The 26,832-nt window shown below is 40.5% G+C and overlaps 1 protein-coding gene across 3 annotated transcripts in view; it reads left to right on the top strand.

Moving 5' to 3' along the window:
- galk2 (galactokinase 2) overlaps positions 1-26,832 on the top strand; it is a 120,339-nt gene that overhangs the window by 69,208 nt on the left and 24,299 nt on the right. For all 3 annotated transcript variants that reach the window (XM_072278248.1, XM_072278249.1, XM_072278247.1), the window contains 2 exons: positions 6,900-6,998; positions 13,859-14,011. In XM_072278248.1, the coding sequence (XP_072134349.1) occupies positions 6,900-6,998; positions 13,859-14,011 (252 nt within the window). The remainder of the gene's footprint in view (positions 1-6,899; positions 6,999-13,858; positions 14,012-26,832) is intronic.

The raw sequence follows: 26,832 nt of genomic DNA, 5'->3' as shown, positions 1-26,832 counted from the left end.
ATGCAGTTCTGCATAAGGAACACAGTTCTAACATTGACAATATAAATCATAGATAAAGAGGCATAATCTGATCCTAACTGCCATATTGACTCCTTTGGTTTTATTCTGTCAGTGACATTCCCTGAGTTCTACCCATTTGTCCGTCAAATTTTCTGTTAATGTAAAGTTATATGCCAGTTATTTTTCTAGTTTCTGCCCCAAAGGTCAGTCATATCTCTATTGCCATATAACTGAGATAAACTCTTTCATCATACTCTGAGTACTGAACCTATGCCCTTTTTGCATCTAGTGCTTCATTGCAAGTCATTTGGTACATTATTTGGAAAATTCAGAAATTCAGGTTTGGCATAAAAAGTAACATTAAAGTTCTGAACCTAAATCCTTTTTTCTCTTATTTACAATGTTTTTTATGTATTTATCTAAACCTATCTTTTGTAATCTCTTGAATATTACAATATTTAATCTATCTTCACCCTTATATTAAGCATTAGGCCATTTGACATTTGCTGAGATTTAGGTATAGTTGGTAATTTTTCAGCCATTTGGAGATTGTATGTTGAAAAGTTTGAATTGCATCTCCGATGCAGTCATATCAAACTGGGATACTGATTCGCAAATGCTTAATATTTGCCCCTTATACAATTTATGGTGATAATATAATGTAATACAGCCTTGTTATGATCAATAATTATTTTAATGTGCCATAATTATGAAAAGCATATTATAAAATTAAGATTAGAGCAGAAGAATAAAATCTACATAATTATCTTAATAATTTCTCCTTTGGCTCCTCCCACTTCCTCCAAACTAAAGGTGTAGCTATGGGCACCCGTATGGGTCCAAGCTATGCCTGCCTTTTTGTTGGGTTTGTGGAACAATCTATGTTCTGTGCCTATTCTGGTATCTGTCCCCCACTTTTCCTTCGCTACATCGACGACTGCATTGGCGCTGCTTCCTGCACGCATGCAGAACTCGTTGACTTTATTAACTTTGCCTCCAACTTTCACCCTGCCCTCAAGTTTACCTGGTCCATTTCCAACACCTCCCTCCCTTTTCTAGATCTTTCTGTCTCTGTCTCTGGAGACAGCTTATCCACTGATGTCTACTATAAGCCTACTGACTCTCACAGCTATCTGGACTATTCCTCTTCTCACCCTGTCTCTTACAGAAACGCCATCCCCTTCTCGCAATTCTTCCGTCTCCGCCGCATCTGCTCTCAGGATGAGGCTTTTCATTCTAGGACGAGGGAAATGTCTTCCTTTTTTAAAGAAAGGGACTTCCCTTCCTCCACTATCAACTCTGCTCTTAAACGCATCTCCCCCATTTCACGTACACCTGCTCTCACTCCATCCTCCCGCCACCCCACTAGGAATAGGGTTCCCCTGGTCCTCACCTACCACCCCACCAGCCTCCGGGTCCAACATATTATTCTCCGTAACTTCCGCCACCTCCAACGGGATCCCACCACTAAGCACATCTTTCCCTCCCCCCCCCCCCCTGCATTCCGCAGGGATCGCTCCCTACACAACTCCCTTGTCCATTCGTCCCCCCCATCCCTCCCTACTGATCTCCACCCGGCACTTATCCGTGTAAGCGGAACAAGTGCTACACATGCCCTTACACTTCCTCCCTTTCCACCATTCAGGGCCCCAAACAGTCCTTCCAGGTGAGGCAACACTTCACCTGTGAGTCGACTGGGGTGATATACTGCGCCCGGTGCTCCCGATGTGGCCTTTTATATATTGGCGAGACCCGATGCAGACTGGGAGACTGCTTTGCTGAACATCTACGCTCTGTCCGCCAGAGAACGCAGGATCTCCCAGTGGCCACACATTTTAATTCCACATCCCATTCCCATTCTGACATGTCTATCCACGGCCTCCTCTACTGTAAAGATGAAGCCACACTCAGGTTGGAGGAACAACACCTTATATTCCGTCTGGGTAGCCTCCAACCTGATGGCATGAACATCGACTTCTCTAACTTCCGCTAGGCCCCACCTTCCCCTCATACCTCATCTGTTACTTATTTTTATGCACACATTCTTTCTCTCACTCTCCTTTTTCTCCCTCTGTCCCTCTGAATATACCTCTTGCCCATCCTCTGGGTCCCCCCCCCCCCTTGTCTTTCTTCCCGGACCTCCTGTACCATGATCCTCTCGTATCCCCTTTTGCCTATCACCTGTCCAGCTCTTGGCTCCATCCCTCCCCGTCCTGTCTTCTCCTATCATTTTGGATCTCCCCCTCCCCCTCCAACTTTCAAATCCCTTACTCACTCTTCCTTCAGTTAGTCCTGACGAAGGGTCTCGGCCTGAAACGTCGACTGCACCTCTTCCTAGAGATGCTGCCTGGCCTGCTGCGTTCACCAGTAACTTTGATGTGTGTTACATAATTATCAGACTGAATATCATTTGAAAGAAAATGATTAACTGAATTGTGTGTCCTTGATTTATTTACAAAGTATTGACTTCTAATAAATGTTATTGAGTGGTTTCTTTAAGTTTAGTGCTGCAATGGAAACTGTTCAAATTAATGTGCAGCTGTGGCCTATGGGAATTCTTTACATGTCTTTGATTTCTTGTGCTTCCTTTCATGCTTTATAATATAAAGTCAGAATTTTTTTGTTTTAGTTACTGCATAATAGGGTGTTTTATAAAAGCAATAAATATAAAATATCTGCTTATGGTTTCAATGTGGAACCCTCTGCTTTGTTCCCTTAGATTGTCCACGTATCTCAGTAATGTTGGTTACACTTAGGTTTTGCTCTGCAAACATGCACAGTCATGAGGAAAATTGTATTATAATGCAATTATATGTGACTGATTCCAAAACAGTGGGTGGCCCTGTTTTTTTGGCTAATTAGCTAAGGAATCTACTGCACTAGGAGAGAGTTCATCTCTGTATTCAGCGGTCATTCTTACTGGTGAGAAAGCCTTGGCAAGTTGATAGCCCCAGAGAAATGCATTTTAATATTGAACTAAACTGGTCACAGTATTTCATTTGAATTCAACTTAATATTGACTCGCCAGAACTCTTTCCAAACAATGAGATAATATTTAAAATACTAAATGAAATGTACAGTATACTTTGCCTGTACACATATATTGTTGGAATCGTTGCAATCCACGTTAGTCAATGACTGTTCTTCTGGACTAATATTACAGTGACACAGATTCTAATCCACAGTAAGAGAATTTCAGTTTAATTAGTTTAGAAAGGAAATCTGAGCTCAAAGATGTCATCAATAATGACTATATAGAAGTAAATGCTGAAGATGCTGGGAATATGTCAGTAATGATGACTATTAAGTTGTTATAAAAAACTTGCAACCTTTATGGAAGCGAATCCGGGGTCCTTTCAATCTGGGCTATGTGTAATTTGTCAACCACAGACATATGCTGGAATACTATCTGAAATAGCCAACTATGCCACTCAGTTAAAATAAGAATGCGCAAAGTAAAATGCCCACCACTTACAAAAGAATTAAAAAAACAAAATTGTGAATGAGTACTCAACTGTACTTGCATTCAATACCTTGTAAGAAGAACTTGCTAGACAAATATCATCTGACACGATTGATGAGATCTTCTGAGCCTTTATTTTACAGTGCTCATGACTGTCCCAAACGTGTAAAAATGTTCAACACCTAAAAATCAAATGATCAAAATATGTAGAAGCTTTTCTTTAAAATATCTTTAAAATAACATTTAAAGTTACAACATTAGAGCAATCGAATGTATTTTTATTTAGGAAGTAACACCGTTTGCTCGTTTGCCCTTTCTTCTTTGCATATGTGAAATCTGTATTCTGATAAATGGGCTCATGATCCTGAAAGAACTCCAGTGTGGGACGGGATCCAAAATGATTGTGAAGTACCAATGAACACCACGTGGAATACATAGAGCAATCAGAAATATGTCAGCAATTTTGGGATTTTTACACTTGGACAAATGCTGATGTTTCAAATTTTGTGATATTAATGCAGCTTCACTGTAGATCAGCTAGTGAAATACAGCAACAGCTGAGCCATTGTTTTGAGGTTAATACATGCTGATTTGAGTGGGGAAAAGTCATCACTAATGATTTTAGTCAAGTGTACCTGCATAGCAAGGATCACATACGGTTTCAGAAAATAAGCAGTCATGGAACTTACCACGGAATTAAGAGTTTGTTGCAGAATACTAAATATCAGTGGAACTAAGGAAATAAACATAGCTAATTAGTTTCTGATAAACAATTTCCTGGATGAAACAGAAAACACTGTGCTTTACAATGTTAAGTGCATTCCACAGAATTGTCCCATAGATCTAACTGGAGATGACTATGGGTGTAATCTGTTGTTGATGGAATTGAAAAATAACTTTGAATATACAGATGACAACTTGTCATCATTATGAAAGAATAAAATGGGGCAATGAAATCTGCCAATGTAATACTGCAGTAAAGGTCCAGTAATGTGATATGCTTGGTCCAGATTGGTAGAGTTTCCAGAAAATTAAATGTTATTTAAGTGCACCTTGTGCTGAATAATCAATCTTCTGGAATATATTTTATTACTTGTAATTTATTTGTGGCACTATGGTAGTGTAGCAGTTAGCACAGTACTATTACAGCTTGGGGTGTTCCAGAGTTTAATTCCAGTGCTGTTCAGTAAGGAGTCCCTTTGTCCTGCCTGTGGAATGCATGGATTTTCTCCGGGTCCTCTGTTTTCCTCCCACAGTCCAAAGACATAATTGGTCATTGTAAGTTGTCCCATGATTAGGTTAGAGTTAATTGGGTTTGTCCGGGGTTGCTGGGGCAATGTGGCATGAAGGGCCGAAAGGGCCTACTTCACGCTGTGTCACTAAATAAATAAATAGTACTTTGAATTGTGTGTGAGTTATATGTAGTGTGTTGTGAACCTTGGTCCCAGTATTCATGTACTATATGATAATAAACTTTAACTTACTAATGTTCCATATACTTACAATTCACATTTATTAGATATTGTAAAGTATTATAATCAATTTTCCAGTGAACATGGTTAGTGCAAACAGTGTACAGGAACTAGTTCCCTGTTGCCTTTCAGGGACCCTTGGAACAGGGGCCTCAGTGATTTTCAAGGGAGCCTAAAATTGTCACTTATGAACCGGATACTGAACCGGCAGGATTTCTGTATAGTCAGATTATGGATTATTGGAGTTTTACTGCCTTAAGAGTTTAAGAGCTTGATAGCATTCATGAAGTAGTAATGTCTGTCTTGAGTTTCATCCCATTATCCTTTTCGTCAGTGGTGTGATTCTACTTGCTAGTCAGGTGTCCTGACGAAGGGTCTCGGCCTGAAACGTCGACTGTACCTCTTCCTAGAGATGCTGCCTGGCCTGCTGCGTTCACCAGCAACTTTGATGTATGTTGCTTTAATCAGTATTCTCATTTCCAAATCATTAATTTCCAAGCTCTCTGTCAGGTATTACAAATCATGGAGGTCCTGCTCAATTGTGGGAGGAATGGTACCGACATAGTACTATACTGTCAAACAGGGAGTAAATGCTTTCACTGATATTGTAGAATATTTTTTGACTAATTCTTTACCTATAACAGATCAGGACAAAGGTGAGGAAACTAGAGATGGTAAATGGGATGGTTTCCCAACAGCAAGTTGTTATGATTAGGAATGCACTACCTGAAAAGAAGCAGATTCAACAAAAAACGTGCCAAAAGAGGAAAGGGCAGTGGAGTCAGATACAATTTTAACATTTAAAAGGCATTTGGACAGTACTTGGACATGAAAGGCATAAGGATACGAGTCTAATGTGGGCAGATGGGTTGAGTGTAGATAGGCAATACATGGATGAAGTGGGCCAAAAAGAGGTTTATCTGTGCTGTATGCTTCTGTAATCCTAAGGCTATGGGTCAAGCATGGATAGAGCATGGGATTAAATCCGATGGGTTCCCACTGATTGCTGCGGATGGTGGGCAGAATAGCCTGCTTCCATGTTGTATGATAGTCTAACTGAAACAGCTCCCACCACCTTTCCCATTCATGGAAGAATTTATCGTTCCCACATTGGCCTCATAGCTATCACAGAATCCATAAAACCCAAGTGGAAATAATTTGTCTTCAGAATGCCTAATAAGATCGCAGTGAAGAAGAAATAGGTATAATACTACTTTTAAATGAGTATATTTTGTGATCGCTTTGCAATGTGGTCAGAAATTCAAGTTGTGGTCCAAACTCAATAAAAAGTTAGAATCTACCCATCTATTTTGCAGAACTTAAAGCCCATAGTTCAAAGCTATATTTTGACCTGGATTTGAAGTAGTTCTACAAAGTGATAATGTGACATTGCATTGTTCCACCAAATCCCCAAATCATTTATCTTCACAATATGTATCTAGTCTGTTGTTATTCTGAATGGTTTATTATTTGAATTTTTGTTTTTATTTGATTTAAAATTGTGAATTACACATCTAATCATTGCATTAACTCTTTCATTTTCAGAAAATTGAATATTCATTTTTGCTATATAATCTTTTATTCTGCCGGTACATTCCTTCAACTATTCTAACAAATCTGTAAAGTTTGCAAGTTAGTTTGCATTTGTATTGAATGGACTGCTTATTTTATTGCAATACAGTACCTCCATTTCATTACAAATTGTGTTTTTCCACTTTGGTAAATCCAACAATTCCACTTCACCTCCTTCTGTGCTCCCTTTTAATTAATAAACTGCACAAATCATGATGGAAAAAGCAAATACATCACTTCGAGATCTACTGAAAAATAAGTAACCTTTGAATTGGGACTGATTACAAGTCTGATCAATCAGTAGTTTATTCCTATGCAAGTAAGTATTAATTTTTCATTGTTGACTGATTTGCACACTGCTTGTTTAATTATCCTTTGCAATTTATATGTAGATGGAACTTGCAGAAATTTGTGCAAGATGTGAGCACTACATTGGAACTGAAGGTGGGGGTATGGACCAATCTATTTCATTCTTGGCAGAAAAGGGAATGGTAATTATTTTATTTCAAATTTTGAGGCACTTCATTACTTGCATGAAATTATTACAATAGTCTGTTTATCATGCTTCCTTTTATTATCTTGTCAAAAGTGAGGATGTTTGATGGTGACTGCACCAAGTTCAATTTCAGTTTCAACTCCTCAGCAAGTGAAGCAATTAAAATGTAACAAGATCAATGTAAAAGTTTAGAATCAACTAATAAGTGTAAAGAATCATTCATTCCAGGCATTGGCCATCTCCAACATGAGAGTCTAACCACCTATTCTTGATATTAAATGAGATTACAGTTGTAGAATTCTTCAACATCAAAATTCTGCCAGTCATCATTTATTTATAACAAGACTAGTCATGAAAATAAAGTGCCTACAAGAACAGATTGGATGTTGAGTTGCCTTCAACAAGCAACTTGCCTCTTGCCATCACAAAGACTTTCCACTATTTACTACAGACATCAGAAGCAAGTTTAAATATGTGAGAGAGTGGTGGAAGCAATTATTTAAGAAACGTTTATGAATTGGGCCACACCTGTATTAATCCCATCCTCGAGATTTGAATTACATAGGCATGGAAGGCTATGAGGAAGCTGCAGGAAAATAAGATTAATACAGGTCGGTGGGGACATGGTGAACTGAGAAGCCTATACAATTCTTTAATTCTGAGTGTTTACTTCAAAACGTAAGAAACTGCAGATAGAGTTGTAGTTATAGAGCAATACAGATTGGATAGAGGCCCTTCATCCCAAAAAGTCCATGCCAACCACAGTGCCCATCCTGTTAGTCCCAATTTCCTGAGTTCAACACATATCCTAGTAAGCTCCATCTCTCCATGTATCTAACTAAGTGCTTCTTAAATGATATTGTTATACCTACCATAACCACTTCCTTTAACAGCTGATTTCATTTATATAACGCCCTTTGCAAGAAGTTGTTGCTCCTTGGGTCCCTTTTAAAGTTTTTCCCTCTCAACCTAAATGTATGCCCTCTAGTTTTGGATTCAGCTACACTAGGGAAAAGTCTGTTAGCCAACCACCTTATAAGTTTCTCTGATAATTTCTTTCTGTAAGGTTACTCCTCATTCTCCTACCTTACAAGGAATAAAGACCTAGCCCAACCAACATCTTCCTCAGGCCTTACAGTCCTTTGTACATCCTTGTGAAAAATTTGTGCACCTTTCCCAATTTAACCACATCGTTCCTATAACAAGGTGACAGAAACTGTGTATAGTTCACCAAGTGTGGCCTTAGCAATGAATTGTACAACTACAATATGATGTTCCAACTCCTATATTCAAAACTAACTGATGAAGGCCAGCAGGTTAAATTTGAGAAATCTGAAATAAAAACAGAAAATACTGGAAGTGTTCAGTAGTTCAGAAGCATCTGCAGAGAGAATGAAACAGAGTTAATGTTTTGTATTGATGACCTCTTGTTACGACCAGGAAAAGTTTGAAATCAAATAATGTTATAGTGCCAAAGGTGGAAGAGGTATGGCTAGAATAAAGGGAATGTTTGTGACGGGTTGAAGGCCAACAGATACTGAATGGTACAAAGGGTTATGGTGCAAGCTGATGGAGGGTGGTGAAGGCTCTTGTCCACTTGCTTGACACACAGATTGCTCGAAGAACTCAGCAGGCCAGGCAGCATCTATGGAAAAGAGTACAGTCCAATGTTTTGGGCCAGAAAAAGTGGGATCTCCCAGTGGCCACCCATTTTAATTCCACTTCCCATTCCCGTTCTTATATGTCTATTCATCCTGTCGTGATGAGGGCACACGCAGGTTGGAGGAACAACACCTTATGTTCTGTCTGGGTAGCCTCTAACCTGATGGCATCAACATTGATTTCTCAAACTTCTGGTAGTGGACCCTCCCCTCTTCTTCGCCATTCCCCATCCCCTTTTCCCTCTCTCACCTTATCTTCTTGACTGCATCACCTCTCTATGGTGCTCCTTCCTCCTTTTTTCCATGGTCTTCCATCCTCTTCTATTTTAGATTCCCCCTTCTCCAGCCCTGTATCTCTTTCACCAATCAACTTCCCAGCTCTTGACCACTCTTCCCCCTCCCAGTTTCACCTATCACCTTATGTTTCTCCCTCCTCTCCCCCCACCTTTTAACTCTGCTACTCATCCTTTTTTTCTCCAACCCTGCTGAAGGGGCTGGGCCCGAAATATCGACTGTACTCTTTTCCAAGGATGCTGCTTGGCCTGTTGAGTTCCTCCAGCATTTTGTGTGTGTTGCATGGATCTCTGGCACCTGCAAGTTTTCTCTTGTTTGTCCTCTTGCTTGAATGGGTGCAACTGAAACAGCACTCCAGAAGTTTAACACCATTTAGGACAAAGCAGCCCATATGTTAGCCACTTCACCGTTGTCCCTCTAAGTTGCATGGGTGTGTAGCCGCGCAGTGACTAAAACGCTCCCACGCACGTAGCCTTTCTTGCTGTGCAGCTGGAAATTTCTTTTATAGAATGTTAATATTAAAGCGCCGCAACAGTTCGGGCCATGTAAAAATTTCCTGCTCAGAGAAATGGTTGGTCTGCACAGCTGTAAAAAAAAATATTAGAGGGAATGTTGTACCCCATATACCATCATGAATATTCATTCCCTCCATCACCATCGTACCATGGATACAGCATGTATATTCTCTAAAGCTTTTCACACATTGTTGGTTATACAACAACAATGTTTGCCAAGCCTGGGTTCTCTACTATGAAGTTGGAAATATTAAAATGCACACCATCTGCAGGTTACCATCATGACCTGTACATAAAATATATTACTTTCAGCTGTATTAAGTGTAAATTTGGAACTCTTGTTGGAACAGCTTTCAGCAGGAAGTTGAAGAAAATGGCATGCCACTAATGCCTCAGATAATACTGACTTTATCAGCAAAACCTAAATCCCAAACATAAGCAAGTGAAAATAATATTTGAAACTTGTTTTAATGTTGCATTAAAAATAATACAAAATATTTAAAAACCAAAATAGCAATGGTCCAGATCACATTCAATGCAACTGGCCCCACCAGCCCTGCAGCTGCACCTTTTGTTAGCTTTATGAAGACCTTAGTTTAACAGCAGTTTTACAAGCAGGTCAGGCTGTGAATGGTGATCTGGCCACTTGATAATGGCAAGTTACTTCTGTGGTTAAAGTTACTCAGCCTCATTCATATTATTGAAAAGTCAGGAGATCCTATGCCACCATCTTCAGAGATATGCGGCATTTCAACTAATTGATTTCTCCCAACATATACTAATATCTTTATACTTTATACTTTATTTTCACCAAACAACTGATACTAGAATGTACAATCATCACAGCGATACTTGATTCTGCACTTCCCGCTCCCTGGATTACAAAAATTAAATATTAAAATATTAAAAATAGTAAAAATTAGTACATATTAAATATTTAAATTATAAATCATAAATAGAAAATAGAAAAATGGAAAGTAAGGTAGTGCAAAAAAAACGAGAGGCAGGTCCGGATATTTGGAGGGTATGGCCCAGATCCGGCTCAATATCTTCAAGATATTGAGTGAATCATACTTGTATCTTGGGGTTGGACTGTGAACAATGTTTTCACTATATTGAGAAAAGATAAAAATATGAGTTTGGAAAATTCTAGATCTATTATTCCTCAAAATGTAGCACCAGTGTGTGGAAGCATCCTGAGATGTTATATTCATCTGAACAGCATATATATTTGAATAGAGCAGTGGGTTATAGCACCAGCAGCTCTATTATTATATTCAAATAGAACAAGTGAAATTCATTTTCAAAAAGTTTTTAGTAATACTCTTTGTGAAATTTACATAGAAGGTTCATGGTTGTCAAGCTGGTAATTGTTTAGCTAGATGGATTGAATTGTGTCTTGATGCCATGAACCAGTATGAAATGATTTGGCTGAAGCAATGGTTTAAAAAAGTCTAATGTTGTTCATAAAATTTATAAATGTCTTCATATAATTGGAAAAGTTAATGATTATTCTTTTTCTCTCTGTGTAGCAAGCACAGAAAATGAAGTAAATGATTGAAGTTATAGACCCATTTTAGTTATTTACAAAACAGACCAAAGCCTCCGTATACTACCTGAGGTACAAAGATTTTGGGTTATCATGCTCATCTATTGAGGGTGTCCTGTCTGTGTTGAATAAACAATAAGATGTGATTGTTTGTTAGATTTGGAGAATAGACACTGTTTTTTGAAGTGTTTATCTCTAGAAGATAGAATGAATACACTAGAGCTCAGGATGAAACATGATCAGTCATTAGACAATGTACGTCAAGATCACACTAACAGACTATCATCTTTTAACATCTTGCTGAGCAGAATTTGTTTTAAAATTAAATTTTTAAGCACTGATCAAGTCTCGCAAGTTTGCATTAAATTGCAGTTTAATTTTAGTGATTAGTTTTCCTTTTGTTGGAATGTGCATTAATTTTTGACTATAACCTGCAAATTATTGATTTATGCAATTCCAATGCCATCACTGAATGACTGATGTATACTTACCTCAGATGGTATACAATAGGAATATTTTCTATAGAAATGTTTCTGCAGCCTCAATTACTCTATTGTAAAAGATTTGGCAAGTTTTAAAACAGTTGGAAATGCTTTCAACGGAAAGTATTCCGATCTACAACCCAAGCAATCATGGTACATTTCTTTTGTGCTTATAATTGAGGTTCATGCAGAGTGTGATCTTGGAACATATTATTTAAATCACATGGGATGGAACATTGGGTCAACTGAAAATTTAAGAATATTTGTAAGACCCATGAATGCCAGGATCCTCAGAATACATCTGTTCTCTGTCCATATTCTTACTCCGATTCAAAAGAACAGGGACATGTGGAGAATAAAACATTTTTCCCAGTTCTGCCAAAATTTGCCAAACACTTTTTTTTTCCATCCTGTGTTCTACTAAAAATGCCAACTCATACTGTACTTTTGGTTTCTTTTGATCCCGACCTAACTGAACTGTTTACTCTGAATGTATGAGTTTTCAGAGTGACTTGGGAGGCTACTTGACATTACATTATACCCTTTTCTTTCAGCATCCCTTCTAATTTAAATGCTGACTTGGTCTTTGCTTCAATCACCGTCAGTTTGTAACTCCATAGCTCTCTGTATTTATTTTTAGAATATTCTTCCTCACTTCACAAAATCATTTATGAATATGCCTGCATTAATGCTCATGTCAAGTGGCCTATTTCTATTGTCACATCTCTTCATATTCCTAAACATCTCTATGAAATCTCCATTTCCTTTTCTCTAATGAAAGCAGCTTTGCTGGTCTTATTCCCATCCACCTTCTGAATGACTGACTGAGAGCCGCTGTGTGAGAATTTCTTTCCTCATTTTCTGTTCCTACTGTCTTAGTCATAGTCATACTTTATTAATCCCAGGGGAAATTGGTTTTCATTACAGTTGCTCCATAAATAATAAATAGTAATAGAACCATAAATAGTTAAATAGTAATATGTAAATTATGCCAGTAAATTATGAAATAAGTCCAGGACCAGCCTATTGGCTCAGGGTGTCTGACCCTCCAAGGGAGGAGTTGTAAAGTTTGATGGCCGCAGGCACGAATGACTTCCTATGACGCTCGGTGCTGCATCTCGGTGGAATGAGTCTCTGGCTGAATGTACTCCTGTGCCCACCCAGTACATTATGTAGTGGATGGGAGACATTGACCAAGATGGCATGTAACTTAGACAGCATGCTCTTTTCAGACACACCGTGAGAGAGTCCAGTTCTATCCCCACAACATCACTGGCCTTACGAATGAGTTTGTTGATTCTGTTGGTGTCTGCCACCCTCAGCCTGTTGCCCCAGCACGCAACAGCAAACATGATAGCACTGGCCACCACAGACTCATAGAACATCCTCAGCATCGTCTGGCAGATGTTAAAGGACCTCAGTCTCCTGGCTCTGACCCTTCTTGTAGACAGCCTCAGTGTTCTTTGACTAGTCCAGTTTATTGTCAGTTCGTATCCCCAGGTATTTGTAATCCTCCACCATGTCCACACTGACACCCTGGATGGAAACAGGGGTCACTGATAACTTAGCTCTCCTCAGGTCTACCACCAGCTCCTTAGTCTTTTTCACATTAAGCTGCAGATAATTCTGCTCACACCATGTGACAAAGTTTCCTACCGTAGCCCTGTACCCAGCCTCATCTCCCTTGCTGATGCATCCAACTATGGCAGAGTCATCGGAAAACTTCTGAAGATGACAAGACTCTGTGCAGTAGTTGAAGTCTGAGGTGTAAATGGTGAAGAGAAAGGGAGACAAGACAGTCCCCTGTGGAGCTCCAGTGCTGCTGATCACTCTGTCGGACACACAGAGTTGCAAGCACGCGTACTGTGGTCTGCCAATCAGGTAATCAAGAATCCATGATACTAGGGAAGCATCCACCTGCAACACTGTCAGCTTCTGCCCCAGCAGAGCAGGGCGGATGGTGTTGAACACACTGGAGAAGTCAAAAAACATGACCCTCACAGTGCTCGCTGGCTTGTCCAGGTGGGCGTAGACATGGTTCAGCAGGAAGACGATGGCATCCTCAACTCCTAGTCGGGGCTGGTAGGCGAACTGGAGGGGATCTAAGTGTGGCCTGACCATAGGCCGGAGCAGCTCCAGAACAAGTCTTTTAATCTTAACCCATTTAATTTGGAATTAAAACATTTTGAAGGTAAAGGGATTAGTACTATTAACTGTCAAAATAACATTGAGCTGCAAATATTTGGGGTGAAGATGATAATTGTTGTTATGTAACTCGAGGCTATGTATGGGTGATTTTGAAATGTCATATTGAATGGCCTTGCCAGTTTCATGTCTATAAATTATTTTCATAGGCCAAGTTGATTGAATTCAACCCACTCCGTGCCACCAATGTTAAGGTTCCAAATGGAGCTGTTTTCGTGATTGCAAACAGTTGCAAAGAAATGAATAAAGCTGCAACAGCTCATTTTAATATCAGAGTTATGGAGTGTCGCATTGCTGCAAAGGTATGACTGCAATTTTTTTTTTCTGACAAATCATAGTCTCAAAGTACAATAAAATATTACATATGTGGCACCAGCGATCCATTTATTGCATTTTGTTTTGACAAGTAAACTACGAATACATAATGGCCCAGAATTTGCATGAGAAATAAATTTGAGTTAATCATTGCACCCTTATCTGTAGGAAATCAGCAGAAATTTTGTAAGTATACGGATGTCCATTTAAATGCCCCAGAGCAGAATTTATTGCCCCAGCACATCCATACAGAAGTGTTAAGCATTCTTCTACTTAATCTACAGAAGTCTGTGAACTGATGAGGGCATTAGGTATTTAAAAAGTACTCATGCTGCAAAAACCTGACAAAATTATGCTCTGCTGTATGAGTTGTAGCTGAGTTCTTAATAGTGTGTTAAACCAAAATTATGCTTCATACCTCTGGTAATGCTGTTTTACTGAAGAATGTAGAAGGCATGCCAAAACTGGCACCAAATGAACTTGCAACATCATAAGTATGTATGCTAAATAAAAAAGCAAGAATACACTAGACATACAAGTGATCCTACTACTGATGAATCAGATAAAAGTCCTCCAGTCCTTCACATCCAATTATGAGTGGTGGTGAGCAATTAAACAATTCTGGAGATTGCTGGTGACAGAGCCCAGCAAGTGAATGCCAAAGGCAGAGTAGAATCACTTTCAACCATCTTCACCCACATGTTCTAAGTGGGTAGTCTTACCTTAATGTCCAGTTGAAGCCCTTGCCATCATAGAAGCTAGTCTTCTACCTCTCAACTAATATTGAAATAAGGTTGAAAGCAGTGGATACAGCAAAGATTTTGAGATGAAACAACATCCTGACTGTGGTGATGAAAACTTGTGCTCTAGCACTAATAATGATTCCAACTAAACTAATCCACTACAGTTACAATATTGAGTATATGGAAAATAGCCCGGGTGTATACTACCCTCATAAATTAGTGTTGCTGAGGGAATGGAGCCAGAGTGCCTTGGCAGGTAGCGGAGCGGTTGTGGGGAAAGATGTTATTAAGCCTACATACAAAAACAGGAATCGAAAGGTTGAGCATAGTGGGAATAATGTTCTGTTGTCTATTTCAATGTAAGAAGTATTGTAGGTAAGGCAGATGAGCTTATGACATTGTAGCCATTAGTGAGATTTGGTTTGCAGGAGGGCAGCTCAGTGTCCTAGGGTTCTGTTGTCTTAGACATGACAAGAGGGGAAGGATTCAAGGGGAGGTGTGGTAGTCGGGTTAAGTGCCCTGGCAGTGCTCAGACAGGACAGACTGGAGAACTTGTCTGCAGAGGCTATATGGGTGGAGCTGAGGAATAAGAAAGAGATGACCACGTTAATAGGACTATATTATAGAAAATTCAATAGTTAGTGGGATTTAGAGGAGCAAATTTGCTGAGAGATCTTATAAGGAAGAAACATAAGGTTCTGATAGTAGGTGATAACTTTCTGCATATTGACTGGGACTCTCATACTGTAAAAGGGCTGGATTAGGATAGAATAGTGTCACATGTGTTCAGGAAGGTTTCCTTTATCAATATATAGAGGTCTCAACTAGAGAGAGTGAGATACTGTTAGGGAATTAAACAGGGCAGGTGACCCAGTTGTGTGAAAGGGAACAGTTGGATCTGGTGACCGTAATTCCATTAGTTTCAAGATCATTATGGAGAAGGGAAAGTCTGGAACTCAGGTTGATGGTTTCAGAAAGGATTTGGCAAGTCTGGACTAGGACAAGTTGTTTTCTGGCAAAGCCATGCTTGGTAAGTGGGAGGCCTTCAGAAGTGAAATTTTGAGAGTACAGAGTTTGCACGTTCTTGTCAGAATAAAAGGAAAGGCTATCAGGTTTAGGGAACCTTGGTTTTCGAGAGAAATAGAGGCCTTGGTTAAGAAGAAGAAGGAGATATTAAGTTTACCTTGTTTTTCAAATGAGAATAAAATTGATGACTTTGCTTTCACTATCCACAATTGCAAGGTGGATTGTGTGAATATTATTCATATTTTCTTCTAAGATGATCATCAATACAAATGACATTTTTCAATCACTCTGATTCATTCCAAATATTAAGAAACACCTGGGTGCATGGGATCAAGACAAATCAATTTTATTGCAAAATTTATGGTTAAGTACCATGAAAAACTTGTTTGCAGCATAGGTACAAGTAGCACAAAATCGAAATCCAACATAAATTATACAAAAAAATATGCATTCAATGGGAATAAAAAAACTGTGTAAAAGCAAGTCCTTAATGCCAAAAAAAAGGACACCACTGAAGACCTTATTAGTGCAAGAGATGGTTTGTTGTGTTCCATTGCTGAGGTAGGAATCAGGTTGTGTACATCAATTCAAAAACTTGATGGTTATAGGGAAGTAGCTCTTGAACCGGTAGGTATTACTTCACTCACCCCAACACAACTATTCCCATAACCTATGAACCCACTTTCAATGACTCTTCATGTCATGATCTTGATATTTATTGCTTGCTTGCTTATTTATTTAGTTATTTACTTTCTGTATTTGTACAGGTTGTCTGTAGCACATTGGTTGTTTGTCCATCTTGTGTGCAGTTTTTCATTGATTCTATGGTGTTTCTTTATATTTACTGCGAATTGCCTGCAAGAAAATGAATCTCTGGATAGTATATGGTGACATATAGTTGCAAGTAAAAGGTTGTGAACCCTTTGAAATTTCTGCAATAATTACTCATAAAATGTGGTCTGATCTTCATCTAAGTCACAGTAATAGACAAACACCATCTGCCTAAACTAATAACATACAAATAATTGCACTACTTCTCATCAGTACTAAGTACACCAATCACAGTCTAGGTTCAAAAAACGTATGTGAACTACTGCGGTAATGCTTTCTACAACAGCTATTTGGAATCAGATGTTCCAATCAATGAGATGAGATTGGAGGTGTGGATTGTAGAGGTGCCCTGCCCTGCAAAAAAGACACACAAAGTCAGGTTACTGACAGAGCTCTTCTCAAGCAAGATCTGTTTACATGCACTATGCCTCGATTAGAAACACCTTCAGAGGACCTTAGAAGAATTGTAGAGATGCATGAAGCTGGAAAAGGCTACAAAAGCATTTCTAAAGACCCGAGTGTTCATCAGTCCACAGTACGAGAAATTCTCTACAAATGGAGAAAAATCAGTGCTGTTGCTACTCTCCCTAGGAGTGGGCGACCTCCAAAGATCACACCAAGAGCACAACGTGCAGTGCTGTAGGAGGTGGAAAAAGAACCTAAGGGTAACAGCAAAAGACCTGCAGAAATCTGTAGAACTTGCTAAAGTCTCTGTTCATGTGTCCACTATAAGAAAAACATGGAAAGACACCATGGAGGAAACTATTGCTCTCCGAAAAAAACATTGCTGCACATCTCAAGTTTGCAAAAGACCACCTGGATGATCCACAGTACTTCCGGGGCAATGCCCTGTGGAAAGATGAGACAAAAGTTGAACTTTTTGGCAGAAATGCACGCTGCTGTGTTTGGAAGAAAAATGGCACTGCACGGCAACACCAAGACCTCATCCGAACTGAAGCATGGTGGAATGAGCATCATGGTTTGGGGCTGCTTTGCTGCCTCAGGATCTGGACAGCTTGAAATCATTGAGGGAACAATGAATTTAAAATTGTATCAAGACATTTTACAGAAGAATGTTAGGATAGCAGTCCGTCACCTTAAGGTTAATAGAAGTTGGATGATGCAACAAGACAATAATCTGAAACACGAGTAAATCAACAACAGAATGGTTTAAAGAGAAGAAAAGGGAAGAGGTCCTGAAAGGAGAATATAGGGAGCTAGGAAGGGAGTTGAGAAAAAGGACTGCAAAGGTAGTAATCTCGGGATTACTGCCTGTGCCACGCGACAGTGAGAGTGGGAATGCGATGAGGTGGAGGATAAATGCGTGGCTGAGGGATTGGAGCAGGAGGCAGGGATTCAAGTTTTTGGATCATTGGGACCTCTTTTGGCGCAGGCGTGACCTGTACAAAAAGGACGGGTTACACTTGAATCCTAGGGGGACCAATATCCTGGTAGGGAGATTAGCGAGGGCTACTGAGGTGACTTTAAACTAGGGGGTGGGAATCAAATTAAAGAGGCTAGGCGTGAGGAGGTTAGTTCACAACAGGGGGATGGGAACCAGTGCAGAGAGACAGAGGGGTGTAAAGTGAGGGTAGAAGCAAAAAGTAGTAAGGAGAAAAGTAAAAGTGGCAGGCCGACAAATCCAGGGCAAGCATCAAAAAGGGCCACTTTTCAACATAATTGTATAAGGGCTAAGAGAGTTGTAAAAGAGCGCCTGAAGGCTTTGTGTGTCAATGCAAGGAGCATTTGTAACAAGGTGGATGAATTGAAAGTGCAGGTTGTTATTAATGATTATGATATAGTTGGAATCACAGAGACATGGCTCCAGGGTGACCAAGGATGGGAGCTCAACATTCAGGGATATTCAATATTCAGGAGGGATAGACATGAAAGAAAAGGAGGTGGGGTGGCGTTGCTGGTTAAAGATGAGATTAACGCAATAGAAAGGAGGAACATAAGCCGGGAAGATGTGGAATCGATATGGGTAGAGTTGCATAACACTAAGGGGCAGAAAACACTGGTGGGAGTTGTGTACAGGCCACCTAACAGTAGTAGTGAGGTCGGAGATGGTATTAAACAGGAAATTAGAAATGTGTGCAATAAAGGAACAGCAGTTATAATGGGTGACTTCAATCTACATGTAGATTGGGTGAACCAAATTGGTAAAGGTGCTGAGGAAGAGGATTTCTTGGAATGTATGCGGGATGGTTTTTTGAACCAACATGTCGAGGAACCAACCAGAGAGCAGGCTATTCTAGACTGGGTTTTGAGCAATGAGGAAGGGTTAATTAGCAATCTTGTCGTGAGAGGCCCCTTGGGTAAGAGTGACCATAATATGGTGGAATTCTTCATTAAGATGGAGAGTGACATAGTTAATTCAGAAACAAAGGTTCTGAACTTAAAGAGGGGTAACTTTGAAGGTATGAGACGTGAATTAGCTAAGATAGACTGGCAAATGACACTTAAAGGATTGACGGTGGATATGCGATGGCAAGCATTTAAGGATTGCATGGATGAACTACGACAATTGTTCATCCCAGTTTGGCAAAAGAATAAATCAAGGAAGGTAGTGTACCCGTGGCTGACAAGAGAAATTAGGGATAGTATCAATTCCAAAGAAGAAGCATACAAATTAGCCAGAGAAAGTGGCTCACCTGAGGACTGGGAGAAATTCAGAGTTCAGCAGAGGAGGACAAAGTGCTTAATTAGGAAGGGGAAAAAAGATTATGAGAGAAAACTGGCAGGGAACATAAAAACTGACTGTAAAAGCTTTTATAGATATGTAAAAAGGAAAAGACTGGTAAAGACAAATGTAGGTCCCCTACAGACAGAAACAGGTGAATTGATTATGGGGAGCAAGGACATGGCAGACCAATTGAATAATTACTTTGGTTCTGTCTTCACTAAGGAGGACATAAATAATCTTCCAGAAATAGTAGGGGACAGGGGGTCCAGTGAGATGGAGGAACTGAGCGAAATATATGTTAGTAGGGAAGTGGTGTTGGGTAAATTGAAGGGATTAAAGGCAGATAAATCCCCAGGGCCAGATGGTCTGCATCCCAGAGTGCTTAAGGAAGTAGCCCAAGAAATAGTGGATGCATTAGTGATAATTTTTCAAAACTCGTTAGATTCTGGACTAGTTCCTGAGGATTGGAGGGTGGCTAATGTAACCCCACTTTTTAAAAAAGGAGGGAGAGAAAAACTGGGGAATTATAGACCAGTTAGCTTAACGTCGGTGGTGGGGAAACTGCTGGAGTCAGTTATCAAAGATGTGATAACAGCACATTTGGAAAGCGGTGAAATCATCGGACAAAGTCAGCATGGATTTGTGAAAGGAAAATCATGTCTGACGAATCTCATAGAATTCTTTGAGGATGTAACTAGTAGAGTGGATAGGGGAGAACCAGTGGATGTGGTATATTTGGATTTTCAAAAGGCTTTTGACAAGGTCCCACACAGGAGATTAGTGTGCAAACTTAAAGCACACGGTATTGGGGGTAAGGTATTGATGTGGATAGAGAATTGGTTAGCAGACAGGAAGCAAAGAGTGGGAATAAACGGGACCTTTTCAGAATGGTAGGCAGTGACTAGTGGGGTACCACAAGGCTCAGTGCTGGGACCCCAGTTGTTTACAATATATATTAATGACTTGGATGAGGGAATTAAATGCAGCATCTCCAAGTTTGCGGATGACATGAAGCTGGGTGGCAGTGTTAGCTGTGAGGAGGATGCTTAGAGGATGCAGGGTGACTTGGATAGGTTGGGTGAGTGGGCAAATTCATGGCAGATGCAATTTAATGTGGATAAATGTGAGGTTATCCACTTTGGTGGCAAAAATAGGAAAAGAGATTATTATCTGAATGGTGGCCGATTAGGAAAAGGGCAGGTGCAATGGGACCTGGGTGTCATTATACACCAGTCATTGAAAGTGGGCATGCAGGTACAGCAGGCGGTGAAAAAGGCGAATGGTATGCTGGCATTTATAGCGAGAGGATTCGAGTACAGGAGCAGGGAGGTACTACTGCAGTTGTACAAGGCCTTGGTGAGACCACACCTGGAGTATTGTGTGCAGTTTTGGTCTAATCTGAGGAAAGACATCCTTGCCATAGAGGGAGTACAAAGAAGGTTCACCAGATTGATTCCTGGGATGGCAGGACTTTCATATGAAGAAAGACTGGATGAACTGGGCTTGTACTCGTTGGAATTTAGAAGATTGAGGGGGGATCTGATTGAAACGTATAAAATCCTAAAGGGATTGGACAGGCTAGATGCAGGAAGATTGTTCCCGATGTTGGGGAAGTCCAGAACGAGGGGTCACAGTTTAAGGATAAAGGGGAAGCCTCTTAGGACCGAGATTAGGAAAAACTTCTTCACACAGAGAGTGGTGAATCTGTGGAATTCTCTGCCACAGGAAACAGTTGAGGCCAGTTCATTGGCTATATTTAAGAGGGAGTTAGATATGGCCCTTGTGGCTACGGGGATCAGGGGGTATGGAGGGAAGGCTGGTGCAGGGTTCTGAGTTGGATGATCAGCCATGATCATAATAAATGGCAGTGCAGGCTCGAATGGCGGAATGGCCTACTCCTGCACCTATTTTCTATGTTTCTATGTTTCTAAAATTCATGTTTTGGAATGGCCAAGGAAGAGTCCAGACCTTGACACCAATTAAGATGCTGCAGCATGACCTGAAGAGGAATGTTCATTCAAGCTATCCCAGAAATGATGAACTGAAACAGTTTGTATGGAGTGTGGAGCATCTGAAATATGGATTTATACCAGCCCATGCAACCAACAGCAGCCAATGTCACTGTTGTGTGAAAAAGTCTTTTTCAAATGAGTCATTGAAGCCATCCAGGCTCCTTGAACATCTGAAGAGAGTATACTCTGAGAAAAGAAACAAGAACTTGGCTTGTTTTCAGTCACATCGTGAAAACCTTCAGAAATGGAAAACACTTCAAAACATGTCCACCAGCATATCACAACAAAGCAGTGGTGGTTTGTGTGCTTCATACAACATGCTAAAATGCTCATTGCTAAATCGGGAAAGCCCCATACAATTGGAGAACTGATTCTGTCAGCAGTAAGGGAGGTTCTGAGTATGGATTTGCATTAATCACCAGACCAAATAATTAAAGCTATTTTGCTCAATGCCAATTCTGTTGAAAAATGAATAGATGAAATGCCTGAGAATGTGAAAGACTCACTGTGCAACATACTTAGGGCAAAATAATTTTCTCTGCAATTGGATGAGTCAACTTTGCCAGGCAATGAATCTTTGCTTCTTGGTTCTGTTCGCTTGGTAAAAGACAAAAGCACAATTCAAGAGTTACAAAAAGGAGTCAATACTTTGGGTTGTTGAGCAAATTTTCAAAGGGAAGGACATTCCACCCACTAACATTCTTGCTTTTGCAATAGATGGGGCACTATCAATGACAGAACACCACTGTAGGGTTATTACTTTCTTGAAAAATGTTGCATCTAACATCCACACAAGTACTGCAGATGCTGGAAATCAAAATCAACACACACAAAATGGAGGAACTCAGCAGGTCACGCTGCATCTGTGGAAGTGAACAAGCAGTCAACATTTTGGTCCGAGACCCTTCTTCAGGACTGGAAAGGAAAGGGGAAAATGCCAGAATAAAAAGTAAGGGGGAGGGGAAGGAAGATGGCTAGAAGATGATAGCTGAAGCCAGGTGGGTAGGAAAGGTAAAGGGCTGGAGAAGAAGGAATCTGATAGGAGAGGAGTGTGGACCATAGGAGAAGGGGTAAGAGAAGGGGCACCAAGGGGAGGTGATAGACAGGTGAAAAGAGGTCAGAGGCCAGTTTGAGGAATAGAAGACGACGGAAAGGGAGAGATTTTTTTTTAACTGGAATGAGAAATCAATATTCATGCCATCAGGGTGGACACTATACAGACGGAATGCAAAGTGTTGCTTCTCCAGGCTGAAGGTGGCCTCATTGTGGCACATGAAGAGGCCATGGACCAACCTGTCGGAATGTGAATGGGAATTTGAATTAAAATGCTTGGCTACCAGGAAGTACCCATTTGGCGGAGGAAGCAGAAGCGCTTAATGAAGCAGACCCCAATTTATGACAAGGCTCACCAATGTAGAGGAGGCCACATCAGGAGCACCAGCACAATAAATAACCCCAGCAGATTTGTGGTGAAGTGCTTGAACTGTTTCAGGCCCTGAATGGAGGTGAGGGAGGAGGTGAATGGGCAGCTGTTTCGCTTTGGTAACTTGCAGGAATAAGTGCCATGAGGAATGGATAGACAAGGGAATCACAGAGAGAATGATCCCTGTAGAGTGGGGTAGAGGTAAAGATGTGTTTTGTCATAGGATCCATTTGGAGATGGCAGAAATTGCAATGAATGATGTGTTGATTGCGGAGGCCTATGGGGTGGTAGGCAAGGACAAGAGGAACTCTATACTGGATAAGGCAGCGGGTCAATGGTGTGAGCATTTTTGTTCAGGAAATGGGTGAGATGTGGGTGGTGGAGGAAGGGAAACCCCATTCTTTGAAGAAAGAGGACATCTCTGATATCCTGGAAAAGAAAGCCTCATCCTGGAACAGATGCGGTGGAGACAAAGGAAATGAGAAAAGGGAACAGCATTTTTGCAGGAGGTAAGGTGGGAAGAGGTATAGTCAAGATAGCCATGGGAATTGATAGGTTTATAAAAGATGTTGGTTGACAGTTTATCTCCAGACATGAGAAAGAGAGATCAAGAAAGGGGAAAAAGATGTCAGAAATAGACCAAATTCATTTTAGGGTAGGGTGCAAGTTGGAGGTAAAGTTGATGAACTCAGTATGGATGCATGAAGCATGACTGATGGAGTCAGCAGTGTAGTGGAGGAAGAGTTGGGGAGCATTACTGGGGAAGGTTTGGAACATGAACTGTTCTACATAACCAGCAAAACTGCAGGCATACCTGGCGCCCATGTGGGTGCCCATGGCTACCACTCAGGTCTGGAGAAAGTGGTAGGAGCTGAAGGAAAAGTTGTTGAGGAACTGGTGAAGACCAGTTCTGACAGACGGGAACTGGTTATTTATTTTATTGAGAAAGAAATGGAGAGTTTTAAAGCCTTCTTGATGGGGAACAGAAGTGTATAGGGACTGGACATCCATGGTGAAAATGAGGCAGTCAGAGCCAGGGAATTGAAAGTTCATGAAGAGATCAAGAGCAAGAGAAGCGTCGCAGAACTGGGAAGGGACTGAGCTAGAGGGAATCGAACGGTATCGAGATATGAGGGCACAAGTTCAGTGGAGCAGGAGCAGGCAGAGACAGTGGGCCTACCTGGACAGTCAGGTTTGTTGATCTAGGGTAGGAGGTAGAAGTGAGCGCTGTGGGATAAGGGAACAATGAGTTTGGTGGCAGTGGATGAAATTCTCCAGAGTTGATAAGGTCAGTGATGGTGTCAGAAACCATCACTGATGATCTGGAGTGGGATCCTCTTCAAGGAGTAGGTAAGCGGAAGTGTCTGATGGTTGCTGCCTGGTCTCAGCAAGGTAGGGGTCAGTCCGCCACACTACAACAGCACCTGTTTATCTGCGGGTTTGATGGTAAGTTTGTGATTGGTGCGGAGAGAGTGGAGGGTAGTATGTTCAGAGAGGGTAAGGTTTGAGGAGAAGTGTTAAAGTTGGGCCGGTTGATCTCTCATCGGCAATTAGAGATGAAAGGATCCAGGGCAGGCAGTGAACTAATGTGGAGTGTCTCAAAGGTTGAGGAGGGTTGGAAATGGGAGAAGGGATCATCAATGCAGGGTGAGAGATTCTTGCTGAAGAAGTGGGCTCAGAGACAGAGGTGATAGAAAATGAGCTTAGCTTTGAGGCAGGCTTGCAACTCATTAAGGTGCAGGCGAAGGGGGATGAAAGTAAGACCCTTGCTGTGGACAGAACTTCCTGCCCCAGAGAGGGGAAGGTCAGTGGAATTGTTGAAGACACAGCAGGGATTAGAGCTGGGATGAAGAGGAGAGGAGATTTGGAGGCATCAGAAGGAGGTGGGGGGAGTGTAGCGTGTTCAGGGATGGTGCAATGGGAGAAAGATGAAGGCTCTGAGGACCCAAGAGGTGATGATAGAGCCTGAGATTTACCATATCTACCATTTACGATTCTCTATGTAATTCACAGACAACATCCCGTCGCAAAAAAACCTCAGTGATTGGTTGCACAAATCATTAAATGCTGCTTTTAAAAATCAAGTTCCATGCTCTCAATTCTCAGTTATTTTGAGAAATGTGTATTGAGAATGATGAGCAGTTTGAACACTTGCTGGCTGTTGCACACTGAGGTCAGGTGGCTCTCTAACGGAAACTGCCTGAGATGCTTTTATCCACTTTTTGAAACTGTGATAAAATTCTTTGAAGACTCAGATGATTCAGTAATCAACTCAAGATATTAGGCATGACATTGCTTATTTGCCACAATTATTTACAAAGTTTAATTAAATCTGTCTTCAATTGCAAGGAAATTATGTGAATCTTATCAAAGTCAAATCAGTTGTCTCCACATTTCTGTTCAAGTTAACTCTATCTAAGTGCAACATTGGCCATCACGACCTTTTCCAATTTCCGAACCTCTCTGAGTTGGAAGAAAAAGAAAGAATACTAGATGATGATCTTCTGTGCCTACCTGGGTGAGCTACATAGAGACATAACAAAGAGATTTCAGGATCTTCTCTCAATCCAAATTCCAGATTGGGTAATACATCCATTCCTGAACACTAGTAATGAAGAATTAATAGGAAAGATGGAAGAAGAACTGATCTCACTACAAAATGACTTGAGCTGTAGCTGAGGTTAAAAAGAATCAGATCAGGACCTCTAGTTGCAGAAAGAAATCTCTGAGTGTTGTCCTGCACTGTGGGGAAAAAAAAGGTCAAGATGTTTTTATTGCCTTTCCAACATTCGATTTAGTGGATCACGGTTTGAGCGAAGTCACCCAACTCCTTTCAAAGAAAGGAAACAGACAGTAAATTACCGAACATGATGATCTGCGATTCCTTCTGAGTGATGTTCAGCTTGATGTTGAGAAGCTGCTGTCTTTGCGCCAAGCCCATCCATCATTGAAAGGTGAAAAAGCAATGAGTAGTGAGTTGTTGGACTACTAATGTATGCTCTAAAACTGCTAAAATTGTTTTACAGTAATTATATTAAAAATCATTTTATTTGTAGCTTTAAATAGATTTGAATAACTTTTGCAATTCCATGTTACTGCTATGAATTTGCAGTTTTTATTTTCTTTCACTGTGCATCATAAATAAAAATTCTTTATCATATTTATGAAATGGTCTGGGAGCCAAGATGGTAAGCCAAAATGTTTGGGAACCACTAGTAGAGAAGTAGCAAGTGAGTTCACCTGATGCATTCCTGTCCAATAAGCACTCTCTTCTGAACTCTGCTGCTAACAATTAAAATCCTGCTCAGAGCTTTTAATAATTTTGTTATAGACCATAAGATATAGAAGCAGAATTAGGCCATTTGGCCCATTGAATCTGCTCCACCATTTCATCATGGCTGATCCAATTTTCTTTTCAGCCACAATCTCTGCTTTCTCCCCATCTCCCTTCATGCCCTGACCAAACAAGAACCTATTAACTTCTGCCTGAAATATACATAATGACTTGGCCTCCACAGCTGCCTATGGCAAATTATGTTTTGCAATGGGAATATATAATTTATAGCAAGATGCCTGCCCTTGAAAATTCAAACCAGCTTCTTAATAAAGTAGTCAATACAATTGTTGCCATATAAGTTTGTATTTTAATTGATTAACATTGGTTAACAATTGTCTAAGTGTGTATATTGAGATCTTGCAGATTTACTGCTTGATTAATCCGAATTTACTTGGGAGGTAGACACAGGGTCTGTAGAACTAAGGCAAAAGCGTAACGAGTCATGGACTGTATTAGGATTGCAGAAGAGGAAGTGCTGGCTGTCTTGAGGCCAATTGTTCCACAGAACTACATCCATTTGACTTGAATTTCCATGATATTTACTGGTCATATTGATCTTGAAACCTTAACCCATACAGTTGTTCTTCGCTGAAACTTCTTAAAATTTAAAGCATTTTAGCTGGAAATTGTGCAGATGGATTGGAACACTTGAGCAGGTTACTTCATGGGATATTTCCCAGTGTGTGCTATATATTTCCAGAGGAATGATTCTAAATTACCTGCAGCCATGTTACAAAAGTAGGCTGAATC

Source organism: Mobula birostris, chromosome 14, assembly GCF_030028105.1.
Source record: "Mobula birostris isolate sMobBir1 chromosome 14, sMobBir1.hap1, whole genome shotgun sequence".
In the NCBI taxonomy this organism is placed as follows: domain Eukaryota; kingdom Metazoa; phylum Chordata; class Chondrichthyes; order Myliobatiformes; family Myliobatidae; genus Mobula; species Mobula birostris.
Note: the sequence above shows the minus strand (reverse complement) of the source record. Positions and strands in the feature narration are given on the sequence as shown.